The sequence below is a fragment of the Arachis ipaensis genome, chromosome B7 (genome assembly GCF_059453495.1).
Source record: "Arachis ipaensis isolate K30076 ecotype BB chromosome B7, ASM5945349v1, whole genome shotgun sequence".
Taxonomy (NCBI): Eukaryota; Viridiplantae; Streptophyta; class Magnoliopsida; order Fabales; family Fabaceae; genus Arachis; species Arachis ipaensis.
This window is the reverse complement of record NC_142442.1, coordinates 9,313,988-9,341,664: the sequence shown is the minus strand read 5'-3', so window position 1 is coordinate 9,341,664 and position 27,677 is coordinate 9,313,988. Positions and strand designations below refer to the sequence as shown.

At 32.7% G+C, this 27,677-nt stretch overlaps 2 protein-coding genes across 21 annotated transcripts; one reads left to right on the top strand and one right to left on the bottom strand.

The window, feature by feature from the left end:
* Positions 1 to 3,848: 3,848 nt before the first annotated feature.
* Positions 3,849 to 20,371, top strand: LOC148550299 (uncharacterized). Of its 17 annotated transcripts, none has more exons than XM_088492944.1 (8): positions 3,849 to 4,081; positions 5,128 to 5,317; positions 11,675 to 11,771; positions 12,042 to 12,180; positions 12,430 to 12,547; positions 13,015 to 13,388; positions 13,678 to 13,817; positions 19,941 to 20,371. In XM_088492944.1, the coding sequence occupies exons 2-4, from the start codon at positions 5,144 to 5,146 to the stop codon at positions 12,107 to 12,109; spliced, it is 339 nt and encodes a 112-aa protein (XP_088349070.1). In that variant the 5' UTR covers positions 3,849 to 4,081; positions 5,128 to 5,143; the 3' UTR covers positions 12,110 to 12,180; positions 12,430 to 12,547; positions 13,015 to 13,388; positions 13,678 to 13,817; positions 19,941 to 20,371. The 17 variants fall into 17 exon arrangements, with proteins under 17 accessions (XP_088349070.1, XP_088349068.1, XP_088349067.1 ...); XM_088492942.1 differs by having other exon boundaries at positions 13,655 to 13,817; XM_088492941.1 differs by having other exon boundaries at positions 12,992 to 13,388; positions 13,655 to 13,817.
* Positions 16,659 to 26,074, bottom strand: LOC107616197 (increased DNA methylation 1-like). Of its 4 annotated transcripts, none has more exons than XM_088492924.1 (12): positions 25,843 to 26,074; positions 24,780 to 24,986; positions 23,144 to 24,631; positions 22,883 to 22,997; positions 22,691 to 22,764; positions 22,069 to 22,313; positions 21,822 to 21,908; positions 21,591 to 21,690; positions 18,053 to 18,257; positions 17,846 to 17,975; positions 17,417 to 17,480; positions 16,659 to 17,313 (listed from the first exon to the last, which is right to left on the bottom strand). In XM_088492924.1, exons 2-12 carry the CDS (start codon positions 24,858 to 24,860, stop codon positions 17,182 to 17,184), a joined length of 2,721 nt encoding a protein of 906 aa, XP_088349050.1. In that variant the 5' UTR covers positions 24,861 to 24,986; positions 25,843 to 26,074; the 3' UTR covers positions 16,659 to 17,181. The 4 variants fall into 4 exon arrangements, with proteins under 4 accessions (XP_088349050.1, XP_088349052.1, XP_088349051.1 ...); XM_088492926.1 differs by having other exon boundaries at positions 23,144 to 24,613; XM_088492925.1 differs by having other exon boundaries at positions 24,780 to 24,957.
* Positions 26,075 to 27,677: the final 1,603 nt, after the last annotated feature.

Below are 27,677 nucleotides of genomic sequence, written 5' to 3'. Positions count from 1 at the left end.
CTGGTGATGGCTTTAAAATTAACTTTCCTTGAGAACATGCAGCACAACAAAATTCACTAGTTTTAAGAATCTTCTGGTCCTTTAGTGAATGTCCATGAGAGTTTTCAATAATTCTTCTCATCATGGTTGTTCCCGGATGGCCCAAACGGTCGTGCCAAGTTATGAATTCATTTGGGCTAGTAAACTTCTGGTTTACAGTGGCATGTGATTCAATTGCACTAATCTTAGTATAATACAACCCAGATGAAAGTGAGGGTAATTTTTCTAATATAACTTTCTTATCTGAATCATGAGTTGTGATACATAAATACTCATGATTTCCTTCATTCATCGTCTCAACATGATATCAATTTCGGCGAATATCTTTGAAACTCAACAAGTTTCTCAGAGACTTGGTAGATAATAGTGCATTATTTATTATAAATTTTGTTCCTCCAGGAAACAAAATTATAGCTCTTCCGGAGCCTTCTATCACATTGCCTGAGCCAATAATAGTGTTAACATATTCCTCTTTTGGCACAAGATGGGTAAAATATATATCACTTTTGAGAATAGTGTGCGAACTTGCACTATCCGCAAGGCATACATCTTCATTACATATCCTTGCCATTCTCTTCAAAAACAAATAATAATAGAATGAGTAGTATGTACAGATAAATTGAATACTTGATCAGAATTATTTTTCTAAGAAATACTGTACATAAAATAATGTCATATACTAAAATTTTATTTTAAAATTTGACACAATTAATAATTTCAAAATTCATAAATATTAATATTTCATTATTTATGTACATCACATTTGAAACTTAAATACATAGAAAATAAAACTTAACAATAAGTTCTTTACATTATTTATTTACATATATACTTCACAATCTCATAGATTAAACTATTCCATCATTGATCAAATGACCAATATTTCCTTCAGGATCCTCAAAGAAATCAGATACATCATAATGAGTGGTGGAGTTCTCAGCATCATTTGAAACAAAATTTGTTTCCTTTCCTTTGTCGTTCTTTTTCAAAGATGCCTGGTAAAGATCGACTAGGTGCCTTGGGGTACGACAGGTACGAGACCAATGGCCCTTTCCACCACAGCGGAAACACTTCTCCTCGGTTGATTTATTCTGCCCGATATTCTTTTCTTTGTCCCACTTCTGGTGAGATCCTCTCTTTTGAACATAATTCCTTTTCCTTCCATAATTTTTCTTGTTATTAAAAGCTTGCCATTTACCTCTTCTGGGGTAATGATTTGCCGCATTTACTTCAGGAAATGGGGCGGCGCCAGCTGGGCGCGCTTCATGATTTTTTAATAACAACTCATTGTTGTGTTCGGCAACAAGAAGGCAAGAAATTAACTCAGAATATTTTTTGAACCCTTTCTCTCGCTACTGCTGCTGCAGGAGCACATTCGAGGCATGGAAGGTTGAGAAAGTTTTCTCCAACATATCATGATCCGTTATTTTTTCCCCACACAATTTCATTCGTGAGGTGATTCGAAATATTGCAGAATTATATTCATTTATAGATTTAAAATCTTGTAAACGCAAATGCGTCCATTCATATCGGGCCTGAGGAAGTATCACCGTTTTCTGATGATTATACCTTTCTTCAAGGTCTTTCCAAAGATCTGCAGGATCTTTTAATGTAAGATACTCATTTTTCAATCCTTCGTCAAGATGACGACGGAGAAAAATCATGGCTTTAGCTTTATCCTTGTGGGATGCATTATTTTCAGCCTTAATGGTATCTCCAAGATCCATTGAATCAAGATGGATTTCAGCATCTAGTATCCATGATAAATAATTGTTTCCAGATATATCGAGAGCATTGAATTCAAGATGAGAGAGCTTCGACATAATGAAAATTTGTTACCTGAGTCTTCCTAAAGATTTGATCAGAGTCTCGTGCTGATAACGTGTTGTGAAATAAAAGATATATATAATAGAGATGTACAAATAGAAGACTCTAGTATTAAAATAATTAGCCCAATAATAATTTATATATGTATAATAATATTATATGTTGTAATGTGTATATATATACAAAGATAGAAAGAAGTATTAAAAATAAAGAGAGAGAGAATCGCATCTGTTTATTGTTGCAATCTCAATATAATAAAGATGGTTAATATTGCTATTAATATTATATGTAAAGAGTAATAGAAAATAGAATTTAAAATACTTATAAAATAAAAGAAGAGGAAGAATTGTAATAATAATATAAGGAAAAGGGTATTTGATTGTAACATAAAAGAGGATTTATTTGTATGAGAAGGAAGGAAGGATAATATATTTATTCTGTTGTTATTGTAGTATATGAATAGAAAAGAACTTTTGTACGTAGAAAGAAAGAGAAGATTTTGTATTTGTATTATTGCTTGTGTGTAATTGTTAGAGGCTTAAGCCTCTATTTATACACGTACATTAGGTAACTTTTTCAACTTCATATTAAATGAAGTCATTCTTGAGAAACTATATATCATGGAAAATGATCATCCACGTAAGGTATGATAAAGTATCCTTATCACAACACAAAGAATGTTTGGTATATAATCTCTTGCGAATCCAAAAAAGATTGGTGTTGTGATAAAAATATTGTACAGTCCTATAAAATGAATAATGATAAAAATATTCACACTATTTAAGTATTTATATATAATTTATTGGTACCAAAAAAGAAATCAAGTCCCAAATGAATTGAAATCTTGTCTTCTATTTTTGTTGGTACTTTATTTTTTCTGTGTACAAACTTTTTTTTATTATTTGTTTACCTCTATCAAAAATTTGTAATTGTAATAGTTGTATATTATATTTATCATTGTAATTTTTTTTAAATATAAATTATTCATTCTACTAAAAAAGACAAAATAAATAAAAAACTAACTATAATTAATAATAGAATCATATCAAAGTAATATTTATAATCTAAAATAGTACTAAATAAAATAATATTAAATAAATTATGAGTAATCTAATTTCATAAAGTATATTTTTATATATTATTCATACCTAAAACAAACAACAACTAACATACATGAAGTAGTCTAATGAGTTATAATTCAAATAGTATAGTTTTCTTATATTCATCTAAAAAGTCATACTTTTGAGTGTCCCTATCTTTAATAATAATAAAAAAAAAACATTCATGAAGTAGCGATGTTTGTGAACCTATCTATATATACGTGTCTTTTTATATTATTTGTCAAAGTGGCATATTTAAGAAAGATTAAAAAAAAATCTACGCATAATTTACACACTTATTTTAATTAAAATAAACATTTTAGAAAATTAACTAAAAGGTCTAGCTATTTTCACATTTAAAATAAAATAAAAAATAATTTCACATATTTTTTAAAATCTAAAGGCTACATATATAATTTAAAATATTTAACCTGTATAATATGCAATTAACCCTAAATATTGTATAAATAATTTCTTCCTACACTTCATTTGGAATTTGATTTCTTTTTTGGGTAGCCAGAAATTATTTATAATTACTGTGCTATTATTATTATCATTATTCATTTTATTAGGCTGTACAATATTTTTTATCACAACACTCAATCTTTTTTGGACCTGCAATATATTACATACCAAATATTTATTGGACTTTTAAAAAAAGCCCAACAACCTAATCATCGTTATTAACAAAATCAAATAACATCTAATTAACTTTTCTCTTTCATCAATTCCTGGGCACATTGCAGAATTTGTCGGGATTTTGAAGACAATAAATACACGCGTAAATTTTTCTACAATACCACCTAATTTCAGCAGCTACCGAAAATTTTCTCCTTCAGCACTATAGCATTACCCTTGCCTTAATGGTTGTAAAACAGTAAAAGCATTCCTATTCATTTAAAAACTACGTGTCAAACAACTGTCCAAAAACTTTACAAAACCACGCCTCCGTGCCACTCACACGTCACACCCATTATAAAACACCTCTCTTCTTCATCTTTTTCAATTTATATAGTCCAACCCCAAAAATCTCCTTAGCAAAATACAAATCCCTTGGGAGTTTAGGATGATTTGCAACGTCCATGCTTCTAAGTCTTCTTCTTTGGTACATGAAGGTAATTTCTGTGCATAAAAACATTCATTTATTTCTTGTTGTTGCTTAAATACGAGATTTGTTGAGTGGGTAGCAAAATGGATGTTGAAACCAAGGATTTAAGTTAAGGGAGTTAAAAAGTTCAAATTTTGTGAAAAAATGAACTGAGTGTTGAAATTTCATAGTTTTAGTTTGGATCAAGATGTATAGTTTGAGGTTGGATCTTTATATCTGCAAAAAGAATTTGAAAGTAGAGTTCAAACAGATGTATGTTAGACTTGTCTACATGGAAGCAAATGTGTTGCACACGAGGTGTTTGAGAAAATGTGTGAAAAATTGAGTTAAATGAAAATAGTTGTTTATCGAATAACTTTTTTTTTATTGAAAATATGAAAACTCTAACCTGCAACCTCTTAATTGAGTACGAGGAGACTATACCATTTGGTGTTCTATAGTTACCAAGTAAAAATATTATTTGGTAGTGTTGCATTTTTTCATGATTTTGATTGCCACTATTTTTGAATCTACTTATATTTAGTAATGACACTTTATTATACTTTTATGGAACAAAAATATTGAATGTTTATCGCATATTTGTGTATAAATATATGTATAATACTAAAATATAAAAAAAATTATAATGTTGACAAATCTGTCTATAAAAAAATTAAAACTAACTTATAGTCTTTTCATAAAAGATGGGTAATATGGATTCCCTGACATTGTAATTCCAAATCTTCAAGATAATGAAATGGGTGTTAGCTTCTTGAGGAAGTTTGCTATTTAGTGTTGTTTGTTTTTGGGCCTTGGGTCCTATTTATAATAAAAAGAAAAGATGGGCTTTTATAGATAAAGTTATCTAAATCCTAAAAATTTATTATAAATTTTCAATCTACTCTTTTAAACTAACCTAATTATTCTCAGTTCCTTTTTCAAATCCTCTCTTCTCTCATCACTCCACTTCCTCTACTTTTACATTGGTTTTCTTTTCACTTTTACTTTTTGGTTTTCTATGGTATCTTTTCGTTCACAAAGATTAATTCGCTGCGGTACTGAATTCTATTTAAGGATTTGTCGTTGACCAATGGGTTACTGGATGCACAAAGCAGTATACCAACAATGCCTCCTTCAACCCTTAAATTCCCCAAAATTCAACTCTAATTCTGCCATGAACAACACCACCACCAATGATACCAACAATTTCAACATCACCTGGCACTCTCAAAAAGCTGACAACAATGACCACCACTCCTTCATGGTACAAATTAATTTTAATTTTTTTAGAGATTTGTTTGTAATCTTTTATGGTCAGTTTTGATACTTTAGACTATATATAATTTAACTTATTTTTAGGTATTTTATTTTTTAATATATATTATACTGATTTTAATATATACCTAATATAGTTATTTTTATGTTATTTACGGTAGAATAGCCAAAATAAACACATTTAGGCTAGCAAAACTATTAATAAAAAATTAAAAAATTCAAAAGTACACTGGCTTTTAATTGATGGTTGGCTTTTGTTTATGTGAAAACGGGTTGAATGTTTAAGCCTGATATTCTTATAAGTTCATGACGTGATTGAGTGATTCATTTTGAATTTTGGATGTCACTATATACACTTAATTATTAGTGTACATGATGAGATAAAATAATAGTGTAAAATCTTTATGATTTAAGTCTTTGATGATTAATTCTTGATCACTATATATACATATTATAAGGGAAAGATCTACACTTTTGTCTAATTCTCTTGATAGCTAAAGGATCCATCATGTGTCACCTTTGAGAAGATTAGATAGGATGTATGTTTTCAAGTACCAAAGCCGCACACAAATATTATCCTTCAACTATTTGACCTCCTGAATCTTGAATTACAGAGGTACATACATTTATAGTTATCGTTCTAATTCTTCGTCTTGATCATTATATATATCCATCCCGTCTTGATCATTATATATATCCATCCCGCCACCTTTGAGGAGATTAGACAGAATGTGTGTTCTCGAGTACCAAGGCTGTGTTTGGTTAATAGGTGGAAGAAAATAAGACATAGATACAAATAGACATGGACATAACCATACATTTTTTTTTGTTTGGTAAATAATACATAACACAAGACACAAATCACAATTATATTAAAATATTAATATTATTCTTCTCTTTTCATCATCAACACCATATCACTGTAACACCACATCCACTGTCTCTACTTCAATTTATTACTTTTCTTTAAACATTGGTACAATCACTATCAATATTTTCAACAACTCAAATAGAGAGGTAACAAAACTCATATATAGATTATTATCAAAAAAAAAAAAAATTAAAAAAAAAAAAGAAAGTTATGGAAGGGAGAGAGAGAATTGTTGTCATGGAAGAGAAGCAAAAGACAGCATGTTGGTGAGAGTAAAGGAGAACAAGGGAATGTCTGGGGAAGGAGGGTAGATTTGGAGAATCACAAAATATTAATGGTAAAAATGAATAAAAAATTTGTGTCCTACATAAAAAAATCCGTGTCTCAACTTCTTGAAGAGCCATTTAGGCTGCGTTTTTTGTGTATCCTTTAATACATAGACATTGAAGATACATACACAACAAGACACAAATTTTTTAAATTTGTTTGGTATACAAATATCAAACAGAAGACATAAATCACAATCTTGTTAAATTTTAATATTACCCTTATTGTAAACTATCACCATTACACAAGCATTGTCTCAACCAAACTACCACCATTAACAATCAATCACCATTTCAATAAAAAATAACTATCAATAATAATCTAAAATTAAATAACAAATTTAATCTAATAAATATCAACAAAAAAATTCAATCTAACAAAATTAATACAAAATTATTTTAACAAAATTTAACAAAAATTCAAACAAATAAAAAATTAAATTATACAAAAACAAAAAAATAGTACCAGAAGAGAGAACTCTAACGTAACGTGGTAACAGAGTACGAATCTAGAAGCACAGTGTGCGGAAAAATGGAGAATGGATCTGAAAACATGGTGACAGATGAGAGAACGGTGTGCAAATCTAGATCGTCGACCAGAAGTGAAGCAGAAGCAACAACTACAAAAAGTGACGGTGGCAAACTGGGGCAAAGAGACAACCGTGAAAAGAAAAAAAAGTGAGGGAGGAGAAAAGAGAGGATGGGATGGCGGCAGTAGACTGGTGGTACGACGGGAGGAGAGGCGGTAGTGGAAGAGAAAATGGACGAAAGGAGACTGAAAAAGGAGAAGAATTTGAAGGTTAACTATGAAAATTAAATGTTAAAAATATTGTGTCTATGTCTCAAGTTTAGTGTTCCACCCCTCCCTGCTATACATAAATTTTGTTTCTTTGTGTGCCTTTGTGTCTTCCCGTGTCTATCAGAATTTTGTATCTTACTAACCAAACGAAGAACGTGTGTTTGGTTAGTGGGTGTGTCTACCCAAGACATAGACACCGAAGTAGACGTTCTTTGTTTAGTTAGTAAGACACAAAAACACAAAATTTGTATATAGCAGGGAGGGGGTAGAACACTAAACTTGAGACATAGACATAATATTTTTAATATTTAATTTTCAAAATTACCCTTCAAATTCTTCTCCTTCTTCAGTTTCCTTTCATTCATTTTCCCTTCCACTTCCAAAACATAGAGTTTAACCTCTCATCTTCTCTTCTTGCCTCTCTTCCTCATTTCTTTCCACCCCGACCACCGCTTCTCCCCTTTCTTCCATCTAGACCACCACTACTACTCCCATTCCTTCCTCCCTTTTTTCCTTTCTCACTTTTTTTTCTCTTTACTTGCCGCCATCACCTTTTGCAGTTGTTGCCTCTGTTTCACTTCTCGTCGACGATCCAGATCCCGTTCTCTGTTTTCCCGCATTGTCTTTTCAGATCCGTATTCTTTTACCATGTTCCAGATCCGTTCTCCTTTCTGGCACTATTTTTTTTGTATAATTTAATTTTTTATTTGTTTGAATTTTTGTTAAATTTTGTCAAAATAATTTTGTATTAATTTTGTTGGATTAGTTTTAGATTATTATTGGTGGTTATTTTTTGTTGAGATGGTGGCTAATTGTTAATAGTGGTAGTTTGGCTGAGATGGTAGTTGTGTAGTGGTGGTACTGGTAATAGTTTACCATGGATTTTGATCCTCTAAAGTTTGAATTTCACTTTAGAGAGTAAAGTGTGATCTCTCACCATTTATTTCATAGGTGAGACCAAGAATAAATATGAAAGAGAAATCATTCAATGATAGAAGATCACACTTTACTTTCTAAAGTAAAATTCAAATTTTAGAGGATTCAAATCCTTTACAATAAAGGTAATATTGAAATTTAACAAGATTGTAATTTGTGTCTTCTGTTTTGTACTTGTATACCAAACAAGTTTAAAAAATTTGTATCTTATTGTGTCTATGTCTCTGTGTCTATGTATTAAAGGATACACAAAAAAAACGCAGCCTTAAAAAATTCTGTCTCTCCAACCAAACGATAGATGTGTGATAGATGTGTGCCACTATGTCTATGTACAGGGGTGTTCATGGATTGGATCCACTCCACATATCCGCGTGTTTATCTGAATCTGATCTGAAAATTGCAGATATGGATCCTATCCGCAAGGCTATCGAATCAGATCGGATCTAATCCGCACACTAACAGGATCGGATTGCGGATTTTGGGTATTTATCCGCATATCCGATCTATATATCGGCGTATCCGCAAAAATAAAGAAAGAAATAAAAAAATATTATCTTTATGTTTTATTTTAACTAATAATTATCGTATATGTTGTATTATTTTAATTATTTAAGAAAAATATGTTTAATATTATTTTAAGAGTAAACATATTTAAAAGAATAGAAAAAATAAAGACAAACAGAACACCCAGTTAGGAAGTGGATGAGATGGAAGATGGACAAAGGGTGAAAGGCAGAGAAAAACCTAAGAAGACTATCCATGAAGTGGTCAAACGAGATCTACATATAAATGGTCTCTCTATAGATTCAATGACATCGTTTGATTCATGTAGCCGACCCCATCTAGTGAGACAAGGCTTTGTTGTTGTTGTTGTAGAAAAAATGAATTTTATTGATATTTTTTTAATAAAAATAAGCTTTTAAAAATATTTTTATGTTTTACGGATATATCCGATATCTGATATCCGATCCGCAGATCCGATCCAAGCTTAAAAAACTACGGATATTGGATCCGATTCGATGATTTTAGTGCGGATCGGATCGAAATTTTGGCTATATCTGATTCAATCCGCGTTCACCCCTATCTATTTATTAGATGGACACACCTACTAACCAAACACTGTCTAAAGTCTCCCACAAATATTATTCTTCAATCACTTGGCTTCATGAATTATAGAGGTACATATATGGTTATCTTTTATTTGGTATTCTAACTCTTAGTATAAATTCAACAAGTTCTAATTCTTATGTTTTCTCTCTCATTGGCACTGAACATATATATTTTGTATTTGGTGTTTCTTTAGATAGCAAACTATGATTTGCTTAACTTTCTTTTGGTATGTTTAAATTTTTAGGATAGCAAGTTTTTACTTACTTAACTATAGCTTGCTTGACTTGATTTTGGTATGCTTAAATTAGATGACTATGTTCCGTTTAAGTTTAATGGCAATTACTAGTTTGATTATATCTGGTATGTTTAAAGTGGGCGATTGAATATGTTCTATCTGATGATTTTACTAAACTTTGAGAAGGGGTTGAATTAAAATGGTTTTAAACTTGTAACTTTTTTTTTATTAGAAATACAGAAATGTATTTATGTAGGAGACTTTTTGTGTTTTGTTTCTAATATCTCTAAAGAATAGAGAAAGGAAAGAGAGAATTACACATGTATCTTGAATTCTTGATTTAGTTTTCATGTCCAATGAAATCAACAACCAATCTCTACAATCATGGTAGAATTTTAACTATAATTAAATTGATTACCTGCTCCAATACTAATGAATACAATACTAAGTGTTTTTTTTTTTTTTTTTTAGGTTTTAGATGATTTTTTTAATAGTTTTAAATGTTCATTTTCTTAATTTTCAGATGTTCTTTGAATGCTTGTTTTCATTTTGATCTAGATGTTTTTTATTTATATTTTTTATGTTTCTTTTCATTTGGTTTTGAATGTTTCTCTTGATAATTTGAATTCAAGTTTGCTTCAAAGAGAAAATTCAACAAAAAAGGACCCGAATGATTTTGAGCGAAAGAAGGTGGTGGGCGGCGCGGACGACTTCTGAGCGAGGGAAAGTGGTGGGCGGCACGGCGCAGCAGCATGATTTTGGACTGTGGTGTGTGGATTTAGGTTTTTTTCCCCTCCGTGTTGAACTTCTTTTGCAATCCATATACTAGTTGGCTAGTATCCGAATCAGTTTCCTTGCAAAGTTGTTATTTATATTATTTCCAAAAGGTTAAGTTCTAAGAGAATAGATATAGGTTTTGTTTGTGACAGAGGAGAAGAGAACCTGCGCTAGTTTGGTGGAGGACTGCCTCCACCATTAGCCTTGTAAGTCAGCAGTGATCCTCCCTCTCTCTCTATCCTCCCATGCTTTCTTTTTTCCCTCACTTCTTCCTCGATCCTTTCTTCTTCTTCCACCCTATTTCTTCTTTTCGTTCTCCTTTCTCTCCTCTCCGGACCCCTCTTTCTCTCTTTGCTTCGCAACGTTTTGACTTTGTTTTCTTTATGGTTCTTACTCTTCAATAACCTCGATGTTGTTATCCCCCCCCCCCCCCTTTGGTTTCTGGCTTTATCCTTTACGGGGATGTTTCTTTTCTTTTGTGGTGTCTTGATTTTTTCTTGATGAGTAATTTGTATATGGTGGTAAAGATATGTGAAAGAATACATCGAGAGTTGTTTTTCGATTGTGGAAATATTTTCGGATAGAGAAAAAATTCAAACTTTTTCATAGGAGAGAAAATATCTCACAATGTTGCAATATTTTTTTATGTAGTTCTAAAAACTAGAAAACTCAAATTTGTCTATTCAAAATTCTTTGTAGTCTGAATATTAACCCGACTTTTAGGTTTTAATTCAACATAAAGAATATTTGTTTGTCTTTTATGAAGTGAGTTATAATTTTAGGGTAAAATATATTTTTTAAGTCTATGAAATTTGTCAAAATTTATAAGAATACTCCTAAATTTTATTTTGCTTCAATTTTGTCTCTAAGTTTTCGATTTGTATCAAATATATCTTTGGCAGCTAAATTTTTGTAAAGTTTAGGACCAATCTAATAATAATTCATGACAATTATGTCTAATTTACTTGTGTTAAAAGTTATTATTGTGAAAAGTCGTCAAGGATATATTTAATGCAAATCGAAATTTTTTGAGATAAAATTAAAACAAAATAAAATTTGGAAATATTTTTAAAACTTTTAACAAACTCCTAGAACAAAAAGTATATTTTACCCTAATTTTTTTATATATATGTAAGTATTATATGAGTTTTCCTCAAATGAAATATTATCTTTTGTAAAATAAGAAAAAGAAAAAAAAAATGATCCTTAGTGATTATAGCCACTATAACCCTATTCCATTATTCAACAATTAATTTTTGGTATAACAACTAACTTTGGTTTGCCTTTTGTAGGTACCTGGAATGATGTGCTCCATCTTACCTAGAAAGCTCTACTCAACAGAAGAGAACAGAAATTTTCTTAGATACCAACTCAAGAAGTACATAAGATGTAGGATGATTTCTTAGAACATTTCACTTCCATCGAGAAAGTTCTTATAGAGATCTAATTTATTTCGATTATGTTACGTGTACAACAAAATTAGTCACCAAAATCAATCACTGGTATAAAATACAGGTTGGAATACAAATATACATTGAAAATAAATTAAACCACACATGTATTTATACACAAATACATTAGTAGTTAATTTTAGTGATTAATTTTAGTGTACTATTTTTGTCCAAAGATTTAACTTTTTATTCTTTTCGTTGCTAATAGGTTTTACTCCTAGTGGTGACATCCTCTTCGAGTACCATGGGGCTTTTAAACATGGACAATTCTCATAGCCAAGATTGGAATTTTGGTTCCCTTTGTTGCGGTGGACTAGACACTTTACTACAAGAATAAACCTCAATTGGTAATTATTAATTAACCAATCTTTTATTATGATTGAAAAAGCAATTTCATCATTTAGGTTGTTTGGAACACCATGGAATTAGAATTGTTTTTATTTCAAAATCAAATTCTTTGTTTGGAATTAATGCAAAAAAAATTGAATTGATTTGTGAATTCTATAGATTTACTTTATAATTAAAGTCAAATCTCTTCATTTTTTTAAGGAATTTGGTTGAACGTGAAATAATTTGGTGTATTTAAAATGTAAAAGGTCATTCGGCTGTCCCTAGCCGATCGCACTGGCTGGCCCTGGCCCTAGTTGATTTTGACAAGCTGACTTCTTCCAATCCATCCCACTGCGTTTATTGGTAGTGATGAAAAATTGTGTGGTAAGTAGATGATAAAAATGTAAAATTAAATTATTTAAAAATGTTATATGCATACAAAAAATCAATAATAAAATATAAGCTATTATATATTTGTATATAAATATACATGTTTAACTCATTTTCAATGTTTAATATGTATTCAATACACATTTAGTGACTGATTTTTGGCATACATATAACTAGTGGCAAATCATTATATCAATTTATGAATTAAATTAACAAAAATGTTATTTTCATATTGAAAAATCAGCCACCATATACACAAATACATGTGTATTTTTTTTTTTACAAAGATAAATGTCATTTTATTATTAAAAAAATAAAGGTATTTCTATAAGTACAAAAGAAATTGGGTTTTCCAAATCATCACCAAACGTGATTAGAAGACAAATAGCTTAAGAAAAAGTAATGTAAGAATAAAAGGAAAATATCATCATCCATCAGGTATGGCTATGGTGTTCATACAGTAAATTGCTGGCTTCTTGCACTATCTCTGGCGTTGGGCTTATTAACTTCTCAAAGACACACCGATTTTTCGCCTTCCAAGTGCTCCAACATAGTGCCACAATGAAGAGGATTTTTTGTCTACCGTCGATTTTAGTCGCTGCCTAAGATCAGGCTCATTGCTACCAATTGGGAAAGGTTTCCTCTTCTCTCTGCCATAGGTCAGGAGTTATTAAGCTTAGTCTCCACATTATTGAAGACAGAGGGCATTGGAACAAAGCATGAGAAATTGATTCATCTCTTAGCATGCATCTTGAGCAAGTGGCAAAGGTGGATGCAAACCGGCCGAAAGCTTTTCATGAAGACTTCCACAAAAAAAAAATCTTAATTTTATGAGGTAATTTCAATTTTCAAATGCTATTCGATACTCTGTTATTTTGTATATTCTGAGGCCTCGGTAAAATAGGAGAATGAAAGAACTCATAAGCAATCTTCTATCCTGATCCAACTTCATATATACCAGATTTTGTCCAGCACCAATTAACTTCATCCTCCTCCTTTGATGGTTTGATTGAAAAAAATTTATGGAAAAATTGACTCAATCAGATTTTTGTTCTAACTTCTATTAGGATTTAGTAGCACACTAACATAATACACTTGTAGATTCGGTTGGATTGTGATTGCAGCTTGAGGGACATTAAAGGGAAATGGTAGTGGGAGCCAGGGATCTTGGAAGATACGGACATTAGCATCAGAACCTATTTTTCATAACAAGCTTTCTCAATCACCTTGCGCCCTTCAAGAACAGGTCTCCAACTCCACGACGGTATGCTACATATCTCTGCATGTAAGAAATCTCTATATCTGAAATATTTAGTTTTGAGCATTTGTGAAAGTGTAGATTACTTGCCCAATAAAGCCAAATTTTGCGCCCTTAGGTCTTTGATTCCCAGTCCTCCGTCATTTTTCGGTCTCGTCATTGTGCCCCATTTAGCCCATACCATTCTTCGCTTTGTCTTTTTGACCCACCAAAATTGCGAGAGCATGCTATGAATATCAGTCAACAGCGTGTTCGAGAGCTTGAAACAAGAGAGTGTATAAATAGGAATCGCTTCCCCTACCGCTCTCAATAGCGTGTGTTTGCCACCTGAGGTCAATAAACTTTTTTTCCAATCCAGAACCCTCTTCTAAACTTTATTTTTGATAGCTCCGAAAGTTGTTTCCTTTGATTTTTGAACTATGGAGGGCAGCCCCAAATATTTGTCTTGGGATCCGATATGTTCAATATTTAGTGTCTGCACAATAGCTAGTCTTGTGTCCCGAAGTGTGTTGTGACTGAAAAAAATGGCCGACTTGTTCAAGTTGACTTTTTGTCCACTGAAACCCTCATAGATCTCTAACAATTCCAAAATGATTTGGCTTGTATTAGGTGAGCCCTTGCAAAAAAAGATTGAATCATTAGCAAACAAAAGGTGATTAATTGTTTCGCATCTTTGATTAACTTGAACCCCTTGAATTAATTTGTTTTTCTCTGCCTTGTGTAATAAGAAGGATTTTACAAAAAAGAAAGAGATATGGGGTCACTCTGTCGGATGCCCCTATTTGGCCTAAAAAAGTCGAAAGGTTGACCTTCCATAATTTCAGAGTAAGAAACAGTTGTTACCAATTCCTTAGTCCAGTTAATCCATTTAGCGTTAAAGCATAGCTTATTCATGATATACCATAAGAAATGTCATTCAACCCTATCAGAAGCTTTGCTCATATCTAATTTAATAGTCATCTCATAATCTGTCCCACTTCTCATATTTTTCAAATAGTGCATACATTCGTGGGCAATTAGGATATTATCTGAAATGAGTCTACCCTTGAGAAAAGCATTATGATTTGGGATTATGATTTTATTCATAATACCTTGTAATCGGTGAATTATAACTTTAGAAATAATCTTATACATAACTGAGGACGAATTGATCGGTCTTACCTGAATCATGTCACTGGTATCTGACACCTTTGGAATCAAACAAATTGATGTCACTTTTGGAATCAAACAAATTTGAGAATGGTTAAAACTTTTTAGAATTCTGCCACTGTGAAAGAAACTTTATAGTGTCTTAAAAACGTCAGCTTCTACTATATCCCAAAAAAAGTGGAAAAACTTAGCCGTAAATCCATCATAACTAGGAGAACTTTGAGCATGAACACTGAGCGTAGCTCGTTTGAACTCGTCCATAATTACCGGCTTTTGGAGCCTACGGTTCATGGAAGCTATAATCTTAGGCTCCAAATCCTCTAAATTTGGATTCGAATCGATCGAACAAGAAATAAAAATATTATAAAAGTAGTATTTAGCTACCTTTGCAATATCCTCCGGTTTCGATGTAATCTCATTGTCCCTCTCAACTAACCTCCAAATTCTGTTCCTTCGCACCTTTGACTGAAATTTCTGGTGAAAGAATTTGGCATTCTGATCTTTTTTTAGCCATTTGACTTTAGATATTTTCTCGCCAATAGCTCTCTTCTTTCATATATGCCAGCTCCAGCATCTCCAATCTGGTAATCTCCTCTCCCCCATTGATTCCAGCCACCCGCAACTTTTCTAGGTTAGCTTGAAGATCCTCAATTTCTTTCTGAGAGTTTGCTTTGTGAGTTATGTGCCATTGGACTAATCTATGTCTACATTCTTTCAATTTTTGGGCCAAGGAGAACATAGCCGAGCCTAATATTCCATTCGCCACACTCCGCTGGCAATTCTCTTGATATCCTCTTCTCCACACCAACGTTCCTGGTATTTAAACGCCTTTTACTATGCTAGGATTGAGGTTCGGTTTCCATTAAGATAAGAGCATGATCCGAACCTGATTCTGTGAGCCTGTGTACCACTACATTCAGAAACTTCAGCTTCCATCCCATACCAATTTAATAGCGGTCAAGCCTCTGCTTCACCAACTCCTCTCCTTGTCTTCGATTTGTCCACCTGAAAGGCCACCCCATCGTTCCAATATCCACTAATTCGTTGTTGTCAATAAAATTAATGAATGTCGAAATGGTGGTTGCTGATTTTTGGCCTCCACTCTCCTTTTTCGCTTGGCTTGTTGTACCACTTTTCCTTCTGGTTGTTGACTCATTGTTGTAAGCTCCTCAAACGGTAAGGATCGAATTTATTCCGAACAACTCAAATGGACACCAATAAACCCCCACACCTCATTGCTTTCGAACCTCTTAACTTCAGCTGCCACAAAGAATTCTCCATTGTTTATAATTTGAACATTGATGTTGTCCTTCCAAGCTAGCACAAGTCCTCTTGTCACTCTTGACGGGTTAACAATATGCCAATTTTCGTAGCCGCATACCCGAAATTTTGCTTCCACCTGTCGAGATTGGTTCTTTGTTTCACTTATGAACATAATATTGGAAGAGTGAGATTTATATATTTCTTTTAAGGAGTGAATTGTCAGGGTCTTTTCAAACACCAACAATTCTAAACTATAGTTCTCGTGGCATTTTGGATGCCATCTTCACCTTCTTTTCAACTGTATTTTCATCCAGCTTTGGAAACCCTAATAGGCATTGTTATTAGAAACCTTACCAGAGCACTTTGAAGCCGGTCTCTCTTATTAGTATATTCATTCATAAATACATGTATTATTTAACTTATTTTTAATATGTATTTTATAATACTAAAAGCTGATTTTGCTTGTTTATTTTAATATACACCTAATATTACCCAAAATAAAAACTGTCAAAACATTAAAAAAAAAACCCTTAATTTCAGATTATCTAAAACCCAACAAAATTAACCCACTGGATGACATTTTAAACTAAAGAAATCTCCAAGATCGTCTCTAACAAAAATTATTCAACTTTTTTGAAATTAAGTAATAATAAATTCTTCATTGTGTCGCTCTTATTGAACATTTGAGTGTGTAATAAACAAAAACTGAGTATTGCATCATTTGATCAAAGCATTGATTACAAGACTCTCCTATCAATCTTTACATTCTTTACTCCCAATAATTATATTCATCCTTAGAGAGAAACATGGTCAAACTTTCACATTTCCAGACCCATTCAAAAGTGGCATTTTTTTGCACCTATGAGGCTCATGTTTATGCATGCACATAGTTACCTAAATTTACATTTTTGTACCCCTAACTTTGAAACGAAAATACTCCCAACCACCTCGTTAAATTCTAAAACTTTGTGTATTTCCTTCTTTTGTAGTAGCACTTATATGGTGAGCCATTATTACTGTCAGCTTGTGTTACAATAGAGCTCTGTGGATCATTCTGCCACTGTTGATCCTCAAGACTTGGTTTATTCACCTAAGAGTCCAAATAAAATTCAGTGTTAACACTAAAACAAGATAACAAGATGGAAACAAAATGTGAATCACTTATACAATTAAGAAGACAAAGATGAAAGTACCGGTGTGACTTGCTCAATGTCAATGGCACCATTACTGCAATGATCATTGTTTCCAGCACAATTACTGGAAAAATAAACATTCATTTAGATAAAATATTATCATCATTTCTCAAAATAGAACAGCATATTTTAATATACTATACTTATTGGCAAGAATTGTAATAATGAATATTAACATATATCAAATCCACAAGACCCCATCAAAATTTAAGCTTAGTGAGGAACTTCAATTGAATGAATGCAACTGAAATTCCAAATTTCCAATTATATTGAGGGTATAGTGTTATGCCAAATGCAACTTCTGAAGTGAAAATTGTGTATCTTTTCTTTGATCTCCTTCCAACTTGTTCACCACAGAGTATTTGATGGATCTAATGCCATTATAATCTCATTTCATGTTAGGAATTAATAAACAGAGCTGATACATACTTGTGGATTTGTGAATTCTCTCTCTCTCGTTTGTCAGTTTCTTCTGCTTGGTGTAATACTTCAGATATCAGATCACCGTCAAAATTTAACTTGTTTCCAGGCAAAACATGCTGTGTCCTTTGTTGGGACTCTGCAATATGAAACGTTAAAGATGTAGTCACTGGCACATACATTGCTATATAACAAGACACTTGGAAAGTTACAAACCTATTAACAAAACCGATTCTGGAGATGGAATCTTCAGCAGCTTCTGGCACATGATGGTACCCTGAAAATCTAAAAAAGTATTGTCCAAGAATTGCGACCTCTCGAACTCTGTCATCTTTACAAAGCCAAAAGAACCAGTCCATGTGTCTACAACACTAGGAACAGCAGGCAAAACCAGCCTCTCCACTCCCAACTGCATGAGCCTCTAATAAAAGAAAATTCAAGTTAGAAAGAAGGATTCAATGGAACTTCAAATAAAGTGTAAACTATTATAAACAATAGATATGAAAATATATATTTTTTTTTTTTGATATTACGACAATACGTGATTAAATATCTGTAAAATAACTCAACTCATTTTTGCACTATTCTCCTCTCCAGAATCATTTTATGAAATTTAATAACAAATATATAAAGACTTAGAAAATTCAATACCAAAAAAAAAAGAAAATTTGTGTCATCCCTTTGTCCTAGGTTTAGACAGATCTAGAAAATACACTGTCCTTTATATCAATCTCCATATCCAAAGACACTCTAGTTTCTCTTTGTTTTTTTTCCCTAAAAACCATTGTTGTAAAAACCGGATTGGCCGGTTCAATAAAAAAACTGGTGAACCGAATCTTATACCGGTCCGGTATTTGGACCGTATAAGGAATTGAATCGGTATAAACCGGTCAAATCCGGTCTGAATTGGTGCAAACCAGTCAAACTCAGTAAAACCGGTCCAACCGAACCGCTTAGGAGTGAAAATATTTTCAATATTTCCAAAATGCTTGAGGTAGGGTTCGAACCCTTGCCCTCAAGGAAACAAAAAAACTCCACAACCACTAGACCACTATACTTCTTATTAAAATTTATGCAAATTATATTACATATAGATATTTTTCATCAAATAATTTATTTTTATTTAATTTATTTTAATTTTAATTATAAACTCACTCATTCTTAAATTAATTATATTTTTATTTAACAATAATTATAAATTCACTTATTTTTTATAATTATGTAATATCTATTAATATTATTTTTTAATAAATACTTGTAGTATATAATAGTATAATAGATATAAACTAGTTAATAAATTATTAAAATGACCAAAATAATAGTTTTTAATATAAAAACAAAATAAAAATATTTATGATAGTATAAAAATAATAAAATATTGATTGTTCATATTCCATATTGTTTTAAAATAACTTGATATTTTTAAAATATTAGTAAAAATATGTATTTTAAACTTTTGACTATTTTTTATTTAGGACCGAATCAACCAGTTCAACCAATAATCCAGTGACCTGACCGATTCGATTACCAATTCGGTTCTGACAACTATGCTAAAAACAATTGCAGCCATATAGATCTAACTCAGTGCCAAAGCATTCTTGTATGGCCTCAATTCAGTTATGCCAATCTTGTAAGGGCCCATATCATGTTTTCACAATTCTTGGTCTACTTTTTAATTCAATTATCCCTAGCCCAATTTTATTATCCAAAAATTTATATCTTGATTCCGCAGGGTGCTCTGCTGCATTAAAAGATTAATAATGAAGCATGATTATTCTTAACTAATGGGTTATCAATTCACAGTTTACTTTAGGTGTAAACTACAAATATTGTTTTCAAGTTTATTTATTTGTTAATTATCGTAATATTCTTTCCTATTTTCTAAAGAAATGCTATTTTGACTCATTGGTGAAGTTGGCTAAATCATAACTCTGCCGGAAAATCTTGTCATTTTTTACTATTTTTTAGCAACAGAAAGCCAAGGGAATAAGAGAGAAAGACAGAATAATTTTATCACTCAATTGGATTGTCTACACCTAGGTAGAAGTCAAAATAGCATTACTGAATTTTCTACTACTGTAATTCTCTATTATTCATTTTACAGATTCGCATCTTGGATTAGGGATGTACAAATAGGATTCCGATGCATCCAACCCAGATCAAATCTCTATCAGATCGAATTTTACGAATAATATTCGATTCACTAGGCTCTTGGATCTTTATCCAGTCCGATCTGCAAGTATATAGGATCGAATATCCTATGGATGAGACAAAACTTATTCCTTTTCCCTTTTTTATATTGGTTATCTTATCTCTACTATTTAAGAATAATTTTTGAATACTGTTTTTGAAGTAAAACATATCCAAAAGGGAAAAAAATTCATGAAAAAATTAAAAAACATTTTTTTTTTTAATTTTGAAAAGACTTGTATCTGCATATCCAATCTGATCCGGTTCAAAAATGGTCAGATCATATATCAGATGTAGAACTAAAAAATGTGTATATTTGATCCGATCTAATATGATTTTTAGAGCAAATCAATTGAAATTTTGATCACATCAGATCCAATATGAAATGTGTACACCCCTTACTATTGACTCTTTTCAGCTTCCCTCATTATTTGGAAAATGAAAATTTTGGATACCAAATGAAACTTCAAGGAACCCCCTTCCATTAATTTTATAGAGAGAAGCTCCATCTTTATTGCTCATGTAGCATTATAGTTCTTCTTTACCGAAGAAGCACAAGAAATTGGACAAGGAGGTGCATAATGTTGGGGACTTATTAGAAAGTTAGTGGATGATTAGTGGCTATGGAAGATTATGAAAGACGATGGCGAGCAAGCTTATGGTTTAGGGTTTATACCATAGTGAACTGGCCAAGTCTCTAAGGTGGTTTGATCCTAAGCATTTGAATTTTGGAATTATTTCAACAGTTGAATGCATGCAATTTGGTTTATCCATCTTCTCCGTGCACTAAGGCAATCCAAGGGGTGGTTCAACTTCGACTGGCCAGTTCACTCCAATTTTGACCACAGTTGTCTAAGTTAATAACATTTCTGGTCCAACTAAAGAACCAAACTGATGACCTCATAACCATAAGAAAATCTGTACCCCCATCCAACAGAGTTGCTGAGTTAACTTTTTAGCCTCACTGTCTCTAGTTTCTAAGTTGCCTTGTGCCAATAGTATTTTATGGAGTTGATGTTAATTTGTGTAGAGAGATCAATTTTGATGAGCTTAAAGCTTGATATACTTTAACTAAAGGTGTTATAAAGAAAAAGAAAACGAATATAGAAATATGATCATATCTTTCATGAGTCATTATTCTCTCTTTTCTGTTTCCTTTTTACCTAAAACCCACAATCTTAGAAGGGCCAGTGTGAAATTGTTTGTTTGGATCTGTATCACAGACGCAAATTATAACTAATGATTTACATGGTATTCAAAGTAAAATCTTCAATGTTTTTAAACAAATTCATCAGGAAAGTTTATAAACCAGAAAGCTAAATGGATAAAAATGAGCATGGTATATCATCGGGAGTAATATTTTTAGATTGGAATGAATCATAAAGTAATATTTAAGAAGTTATTCAAGTCTTGAGCAGTTATTTCCAGTTTAAATGACAATCAATCATAGGACAATATATTGTACAGTGTTTTCTAACAAACAATAAAGGCTTTGCAATGAATGGAGGAGAGGAGAAAAAAGAAAGGGGGGGGGGAAGGGAAATGTAGGTGCCTTGTGGCTTACCTTTTCAAGCTCATTCATCAAAATGCGGCACATTCCATGTCGACGATACTGTAATCTGGTACCAATAAGAGGCAATTCTGCTACCTTCTTTCCATAAACCCTAAAAGAATTAAATAACAAACCAGATGACCAAAACATGAGACAGGAAAGGTACTTGTAGTTCAAGATTTCAAATAGCAGTCATCAACCAAGCAAAGACTAGTAGTTGCGCAATACAGATCCCATACTCACCTAACAGTTGCTGCACTTATCAGTTCTTCATTTCTCTCCAGAAGTACGGTATAGAAACCATAGAAATTCAATCGATTAAGTGTTGACCTATAAAGTGTACATGTTTACATATCAGGTATTGGCACAGAACTATAACAATGTAGCACAATTCAGTGGCAGATATCTAGTAATCAACAAAATAAATATTATTCAAGTGAATGATACAAAAACGAACACAGGCATAAACTGAAGGATAAGAATAACTAACCATTGACTGAATAAAACATCTTCCATGAGATCTCTGGTAGACGAAGGTTCCTTTAGGGGCTCAAAACATTCATGCATCACTCTGAGTGCAACATTGAGTTTGCTGTAACTTTCTGGCAATAAGTAACCTTTAGTAGTACATGGATCACTACTCTCGGAGTTTATATATTTCACCAATGTCCAAGTTAGATTGTTAGTGCCCACTGAAACTGGCTCTCCTAGTAGCTTATGGAGACCAAAATATATCTACAAAAAGTAGAGACAAGTATGTAAGGCAAAAGGCCTTTCCAGCACCACGCATTTGATCATACAAATCTGAAATGCTTCTCTGGCACCATAACATTTGACACCACCAAAGTAAGCATCATTAACTTGCTACTAGTAAATGATCATGATGCAGGCATTATGAGAAATAAAGTTGAAGCAACTAAGTTTACCTAGATTAAGAAGTATTAACCATAAAATCTAACATAGAAGTTAGAGAAGTTTACTAGAATAATTTACGCAGCATATCGATGACAAAATGCAATTTTTGTTTGAATAGAAAGAAGTAAAACAATGCTTCCAGTTAACATAATAGCATAGCATTAAAAAAAATAAACAAATGACCTTGATTAGTATACCTTTTCACAGTCCCTTCCGCAGAACCAGTTTCTCGAGTTAGTTGCATATTTAGTTCTGAGGCACTTAAAGTGATCTGCATAAGGTTGGCATTGATGATAACAAAGCATTGCATCATTCATTTGCATAAGAAGGAAATATCAATGCATGACTATATGGGCAAAAATGGAAATTAAACATAAAAATTGGCTTACATTTATGTTCACACTGAATGCAAACAAGGAAATCTCCCTCCTTTTCTTCTATCTTACTTTTGCCACAAATTGCACATCGACATGATGGGCAAAACCAGTCACCATCAGGAACTTTCTGTACAGGAAAAAAAATGAAGGCAGCAAGAGGAAACAATTCAGTTCCAACAGCAATTGTTGAATGAAAGTGGTGAATTGAATTAAGATATCAATAACAAGATGCAACCAAATATGATGAGATTGAGGAAGAATGTTATTAGTTACCTCCACACCTAGACATGTCACATGAAATGAAGATGGACATTGATCGCATAAAATTAGATTCCCACCATAGTGGCAAACAGAACAAATATTGTCATTCTCGCCTGTAGGAAAATATTTTGGTGGTTTTGCCATAGCTTCCCTTGTCATATGATCTTCCACCGTTTTTATCAGGCAATCTAATAGTGATCTACCATCTTCTAAAATAATACTTGCAGCCGGTCTGCGTGTACTACAGCCACTAGCATGACTTTCAAAGCCAGCAAGACTATATACTTTCAAACAACAATTACACTTGATTCCATCTCTGGTTATTCTCCCTTCAGCTGAACAGAGCCCGCCTTTTGGCTTGTAAGAAACCTTAGACCTTGGCAACAGAATGTTGTTGTCTATCAACCAAGAGAGTATATTCTGAGGTTTCTGGTGTGACAAAGAAGGGGTAGACACCTTTTGCACCCTTTTATTTGATCGCAGCACGCGTCGAGGTAATCCATTTCTTTGGTGCTTAGATAAGCTGGGCTTTGTATTGTTCAAGAGTTTCCGCTTCCGACTATGGTTTGATCCACTTGAAGTTATGACTTCTGTGGGAGGTACCATGCATTCCTCTCGAAGCCATTGGGACGCTTTCTGCAATAAATTGGCACTCCAAACCTGGTCAACATTATCCTGTGCATTCAAAGGTTGCATTCCGAGCTTGGTCCATTTAGCAACATTTTGTTTAATACAATAATGGCAAGCTGCATGGAGTGTTGTGAGATTTCTTCCCTTGTCTGGAGGGATATACACAAACCCTTGTCTTTTATTTCTTGGGTTTGCATAGTGATAGCTCCATCCTTCAGCCAATAGATGCCTCTTTGCTTTGGACCTACCCACTTTCATGTCAGGCCCTCGCATTGCAGATCTATTCAAGCTATATTCTAAAACAGCTTGAGGACAAAACTCAGGTTCATCTGCAACTTCATCCACAGGAGACGACACAACTGGTGGCAAAATATTTAGATCATGACTGTTTTCTGATTGATCAATACAAATAGGTGCAAGATGATTGTCAGCTGTAAGTTGCATCATACTCTGATCATTTTGGGACGGCAAAGGGTTCATGTCCGAGTTCTGTGCCACATACTTACAAACCCGACTGAGAGAGTAGTAAACACCCTGTTTATCAGGCGACCTATATCTGTACCTATAGCAAGTGTTGCTTGCTTTATACTTTGTCCACTCAATTTCCCATCCAAGATACGCAAGATGTTTTCGTGCTTTTTCCGGGCAAGCTCTTTTAGCTGCCTGTGCATATTCTTCAATGGCATCAGGACATAACTCAACGTCAGACAATCTGAGAGGTTCCCAATGTTGAGTTGAGCTGCGAAGCTTTCTATGTTTTCTTCCATTAAATATTACTTCAGTAGCACCATCGCAGGATATTTCTTTGTGAAACTGAGTTGAGACCTCTTGAACAGGAGTAACTGGTTCTTTCTGCACTGAAACTTCTTTCTGAGGGACAGTTTATAGTTCATACATTAAAAGTTAACACACAACACCAAAATTCGAAAAAACCAATAAAAATAAAAACTTTAAAAAAGATCACGTTCTTAATCAAAAAAAAAAAAAAAAAAAGAAAGAATTAGGAAACCGAGTTCACCTCGACGCTTTCATTTACGTCAAGCTTTCGTTTGGAAGAAATTTTAAGCTTTATGATCAAAGGACGATTCTCCAATGCCATTGAAAGAGAACGAGAGAGAGAATGATCACACACTGGCTTTTCAGTTTCAATGGTTTAGCTGTTACAGCCGCAAAAGCATCAAATCCGAATCTGAGATCTTGAGAGAAAAACTGGTATTATCCGAATCTGATCATGATAGAAGATAATGATTCTAATAAAATTAATGTATGTACCAACTATCTACTAATAAAATTATTGCACATGAATGAGAATTATAGGAAAAGGATGCGGACCAATTCAAACTAAGTGATAAAGATAGAATAGCAAGCAGTATTAGAATACTAGATTCAGTCATTTCAATGTAAAGGTCCACTTTATTAAAAGAGCAAAAAGGCAGGAGAACACACCTTTGCAAGAAGAGTGCCAAGAAAGTGGAAAAATCGCCCTCATAAAAATTACTTCTAATCACGTCAAATATAAACCTATAGTATGATAAGATGACCTTGTCTGCTTTTAATTTTTAAGAAAACATGGCATAAATTGTTAAGGGAAGATGTCCCTGTACCCTGCTATTTATCCGGCAATATATTAAGATGCATTATGATAAATTATTTTTCATTTTCGTTCATTTTTTTAGATTATTGTTCTCTTTTCAAATATTTTAATAAATAACTTAATGGAAATTATTTCTACATAGATGGTCACATATATGCACCGAATTTAACAGGCAACCATAATCAGTAAAGACATTAAGGATTAAGGATTTTTGATGAACAAAGAATGGCAACAACATTCATTCAGCAAACCAATCCTATTCCCGTTAACTCAATTAAAAATGCATTCAAATATACCACAAAAACCCCAACTCAGAGATTCCCAATACTGATTCCTAATCCACATCAACAAATCCTACTCCCCTCTAACAAATTAACACAGCTAACAAGACCAAGAAAAGCTTGCATGTCAACTAAACGCTCATTAATGGCCTCACTTTCAATAAAGAAATCAGCAATTGAGGGGAGAGGGATCCAGTGGTGTTTACCTGCAGTTGGAGGATTGCTATTAACGGCGAGAGAGGAACGACCGGGGTTTGCGCAGAGAGAACGGGACAGGGACGTCTTCTTCCTTCCGACGATGACGAAGAAAGCCCAAGAATAATGGGTACGGCGACGCCACAGCTCCAAGCTCAGAGGTGAGAAGAAGACCACGGACAATGCAAGCTCTCGAACGTCACCGTGGTTTCGTAGTGGGCAAGAAAATAAGGATTGTGGTAGCAGCTGGCGGTGGGTTCTTTTATTTGAAAATTGAAGGAGTAGGTTTTTATTATCACTAGTGTAGTACCCGTGCCATGCACGGACATAATTTATGCATATAATTATGAATTAATTGAAACAAATTAAAAAATAACTGTTGATGACTACAAACATAGAAAATATTTAAAGAAATGAATAAGAATATATAATAATTATTTAAAATAATGAAAAGTTATGATTAATAATATTATGTATACGTATTGTTGTTAAATGTTTATATATAACAGGAAGTAATTAATTTATGTAGTTAAAACAAAGTTTTAAAATAATGATGAGAAATAAATTTGTTTATGTATATATATATTTTCACGACGTTTTAAACCAATATGTGAATTGAATAATAAAAAAATAATGGTTAATCTGATATAATTTTATTAATAATATAATTCAGTAATAAAGTAAAATAAAATTTTAAGATATATTTTAAAAGATTTCTCTATACACAATATTTATTGTTGTTGAAGTAGATATACATGTGTTATTTTGAATCAACACTCTTAAACCTAGCTTAGATTTAACCTTTGATAAAGCAACATATAGTTGTTCATGTGTAAAAACTGGCTTGGGTAAATACAATTCAACTGTGCTGAGAGTCTGTCCTTGTGACTTGTTAATGGTCATTGCAAATGAGACGACCAATGGAAATTGCCTTCTTTGGAATCTGAAAGGTAACGTTAAATTATTAGGAATCATGTTCATGCGAGGTATTAGAACAATATCTCCTGCTTTATCCTCGGTCAAAATAACACATTCTATTACATGATTATCTAATCTCCTTACCTATAATCTTGTACCATTGCAAAGTCCATTAAATTGGTCAATATTTCTTAGTAACATAACAGGAACACCTACTTTTAATATAAGTTCATGAGGTGGTAAACCTGAGCAGTTAATTGCATTTAGTACGTCAGGAGTAAATGTATCAAGCTCTGACTCCATGCTACCTTCTTCAACGCACATGGAGTCAGAACTCAGATAAACCTTCTCGTCTACTTCAATATGCTTCATTATATGATTATTTACCTCGTGCACAACATCTAGTGTAGGAGCAAGAATGGTTCTCTCCTTGAAAAAAGTTGACTGCTTCAAATTAGTAAGTATATCAGGATATACAAATCTAATGATATTGTCAAAGCTATCAGCATTGTCCTTAATTAGAATTTCTTCTGGAATATTGACCTCAGACTCACCATCAATTGAATCTCCTTCAAGACCATCACCAATTCTAAGAAGCCATTGAGCAAATTGTTTGATTTCAATAGAATCAGATTCAGGCACACCAACTGTAAGACGCATATTCTGAGAAAGAGTAATTACTTTGCATGATGACCACAGATAAGATAAGTTAATTGTAGCTTGTACAATATCTTGTCTAGATCCCATAGGTATGACAGGTAGAATCTGTCTAAAGTCACCTCCAAGTACGACTACCTTACCACCAAAGGGTAAGTCTTCATTGTATGATGATGAAGATCTAAGTATGTCTTTGAAAGACTTGTCGAGTGCTTCATAACAAATCTTGTTTAGCATCGGAGCCTCATCCCATATAATAAGCTTTGCTTTG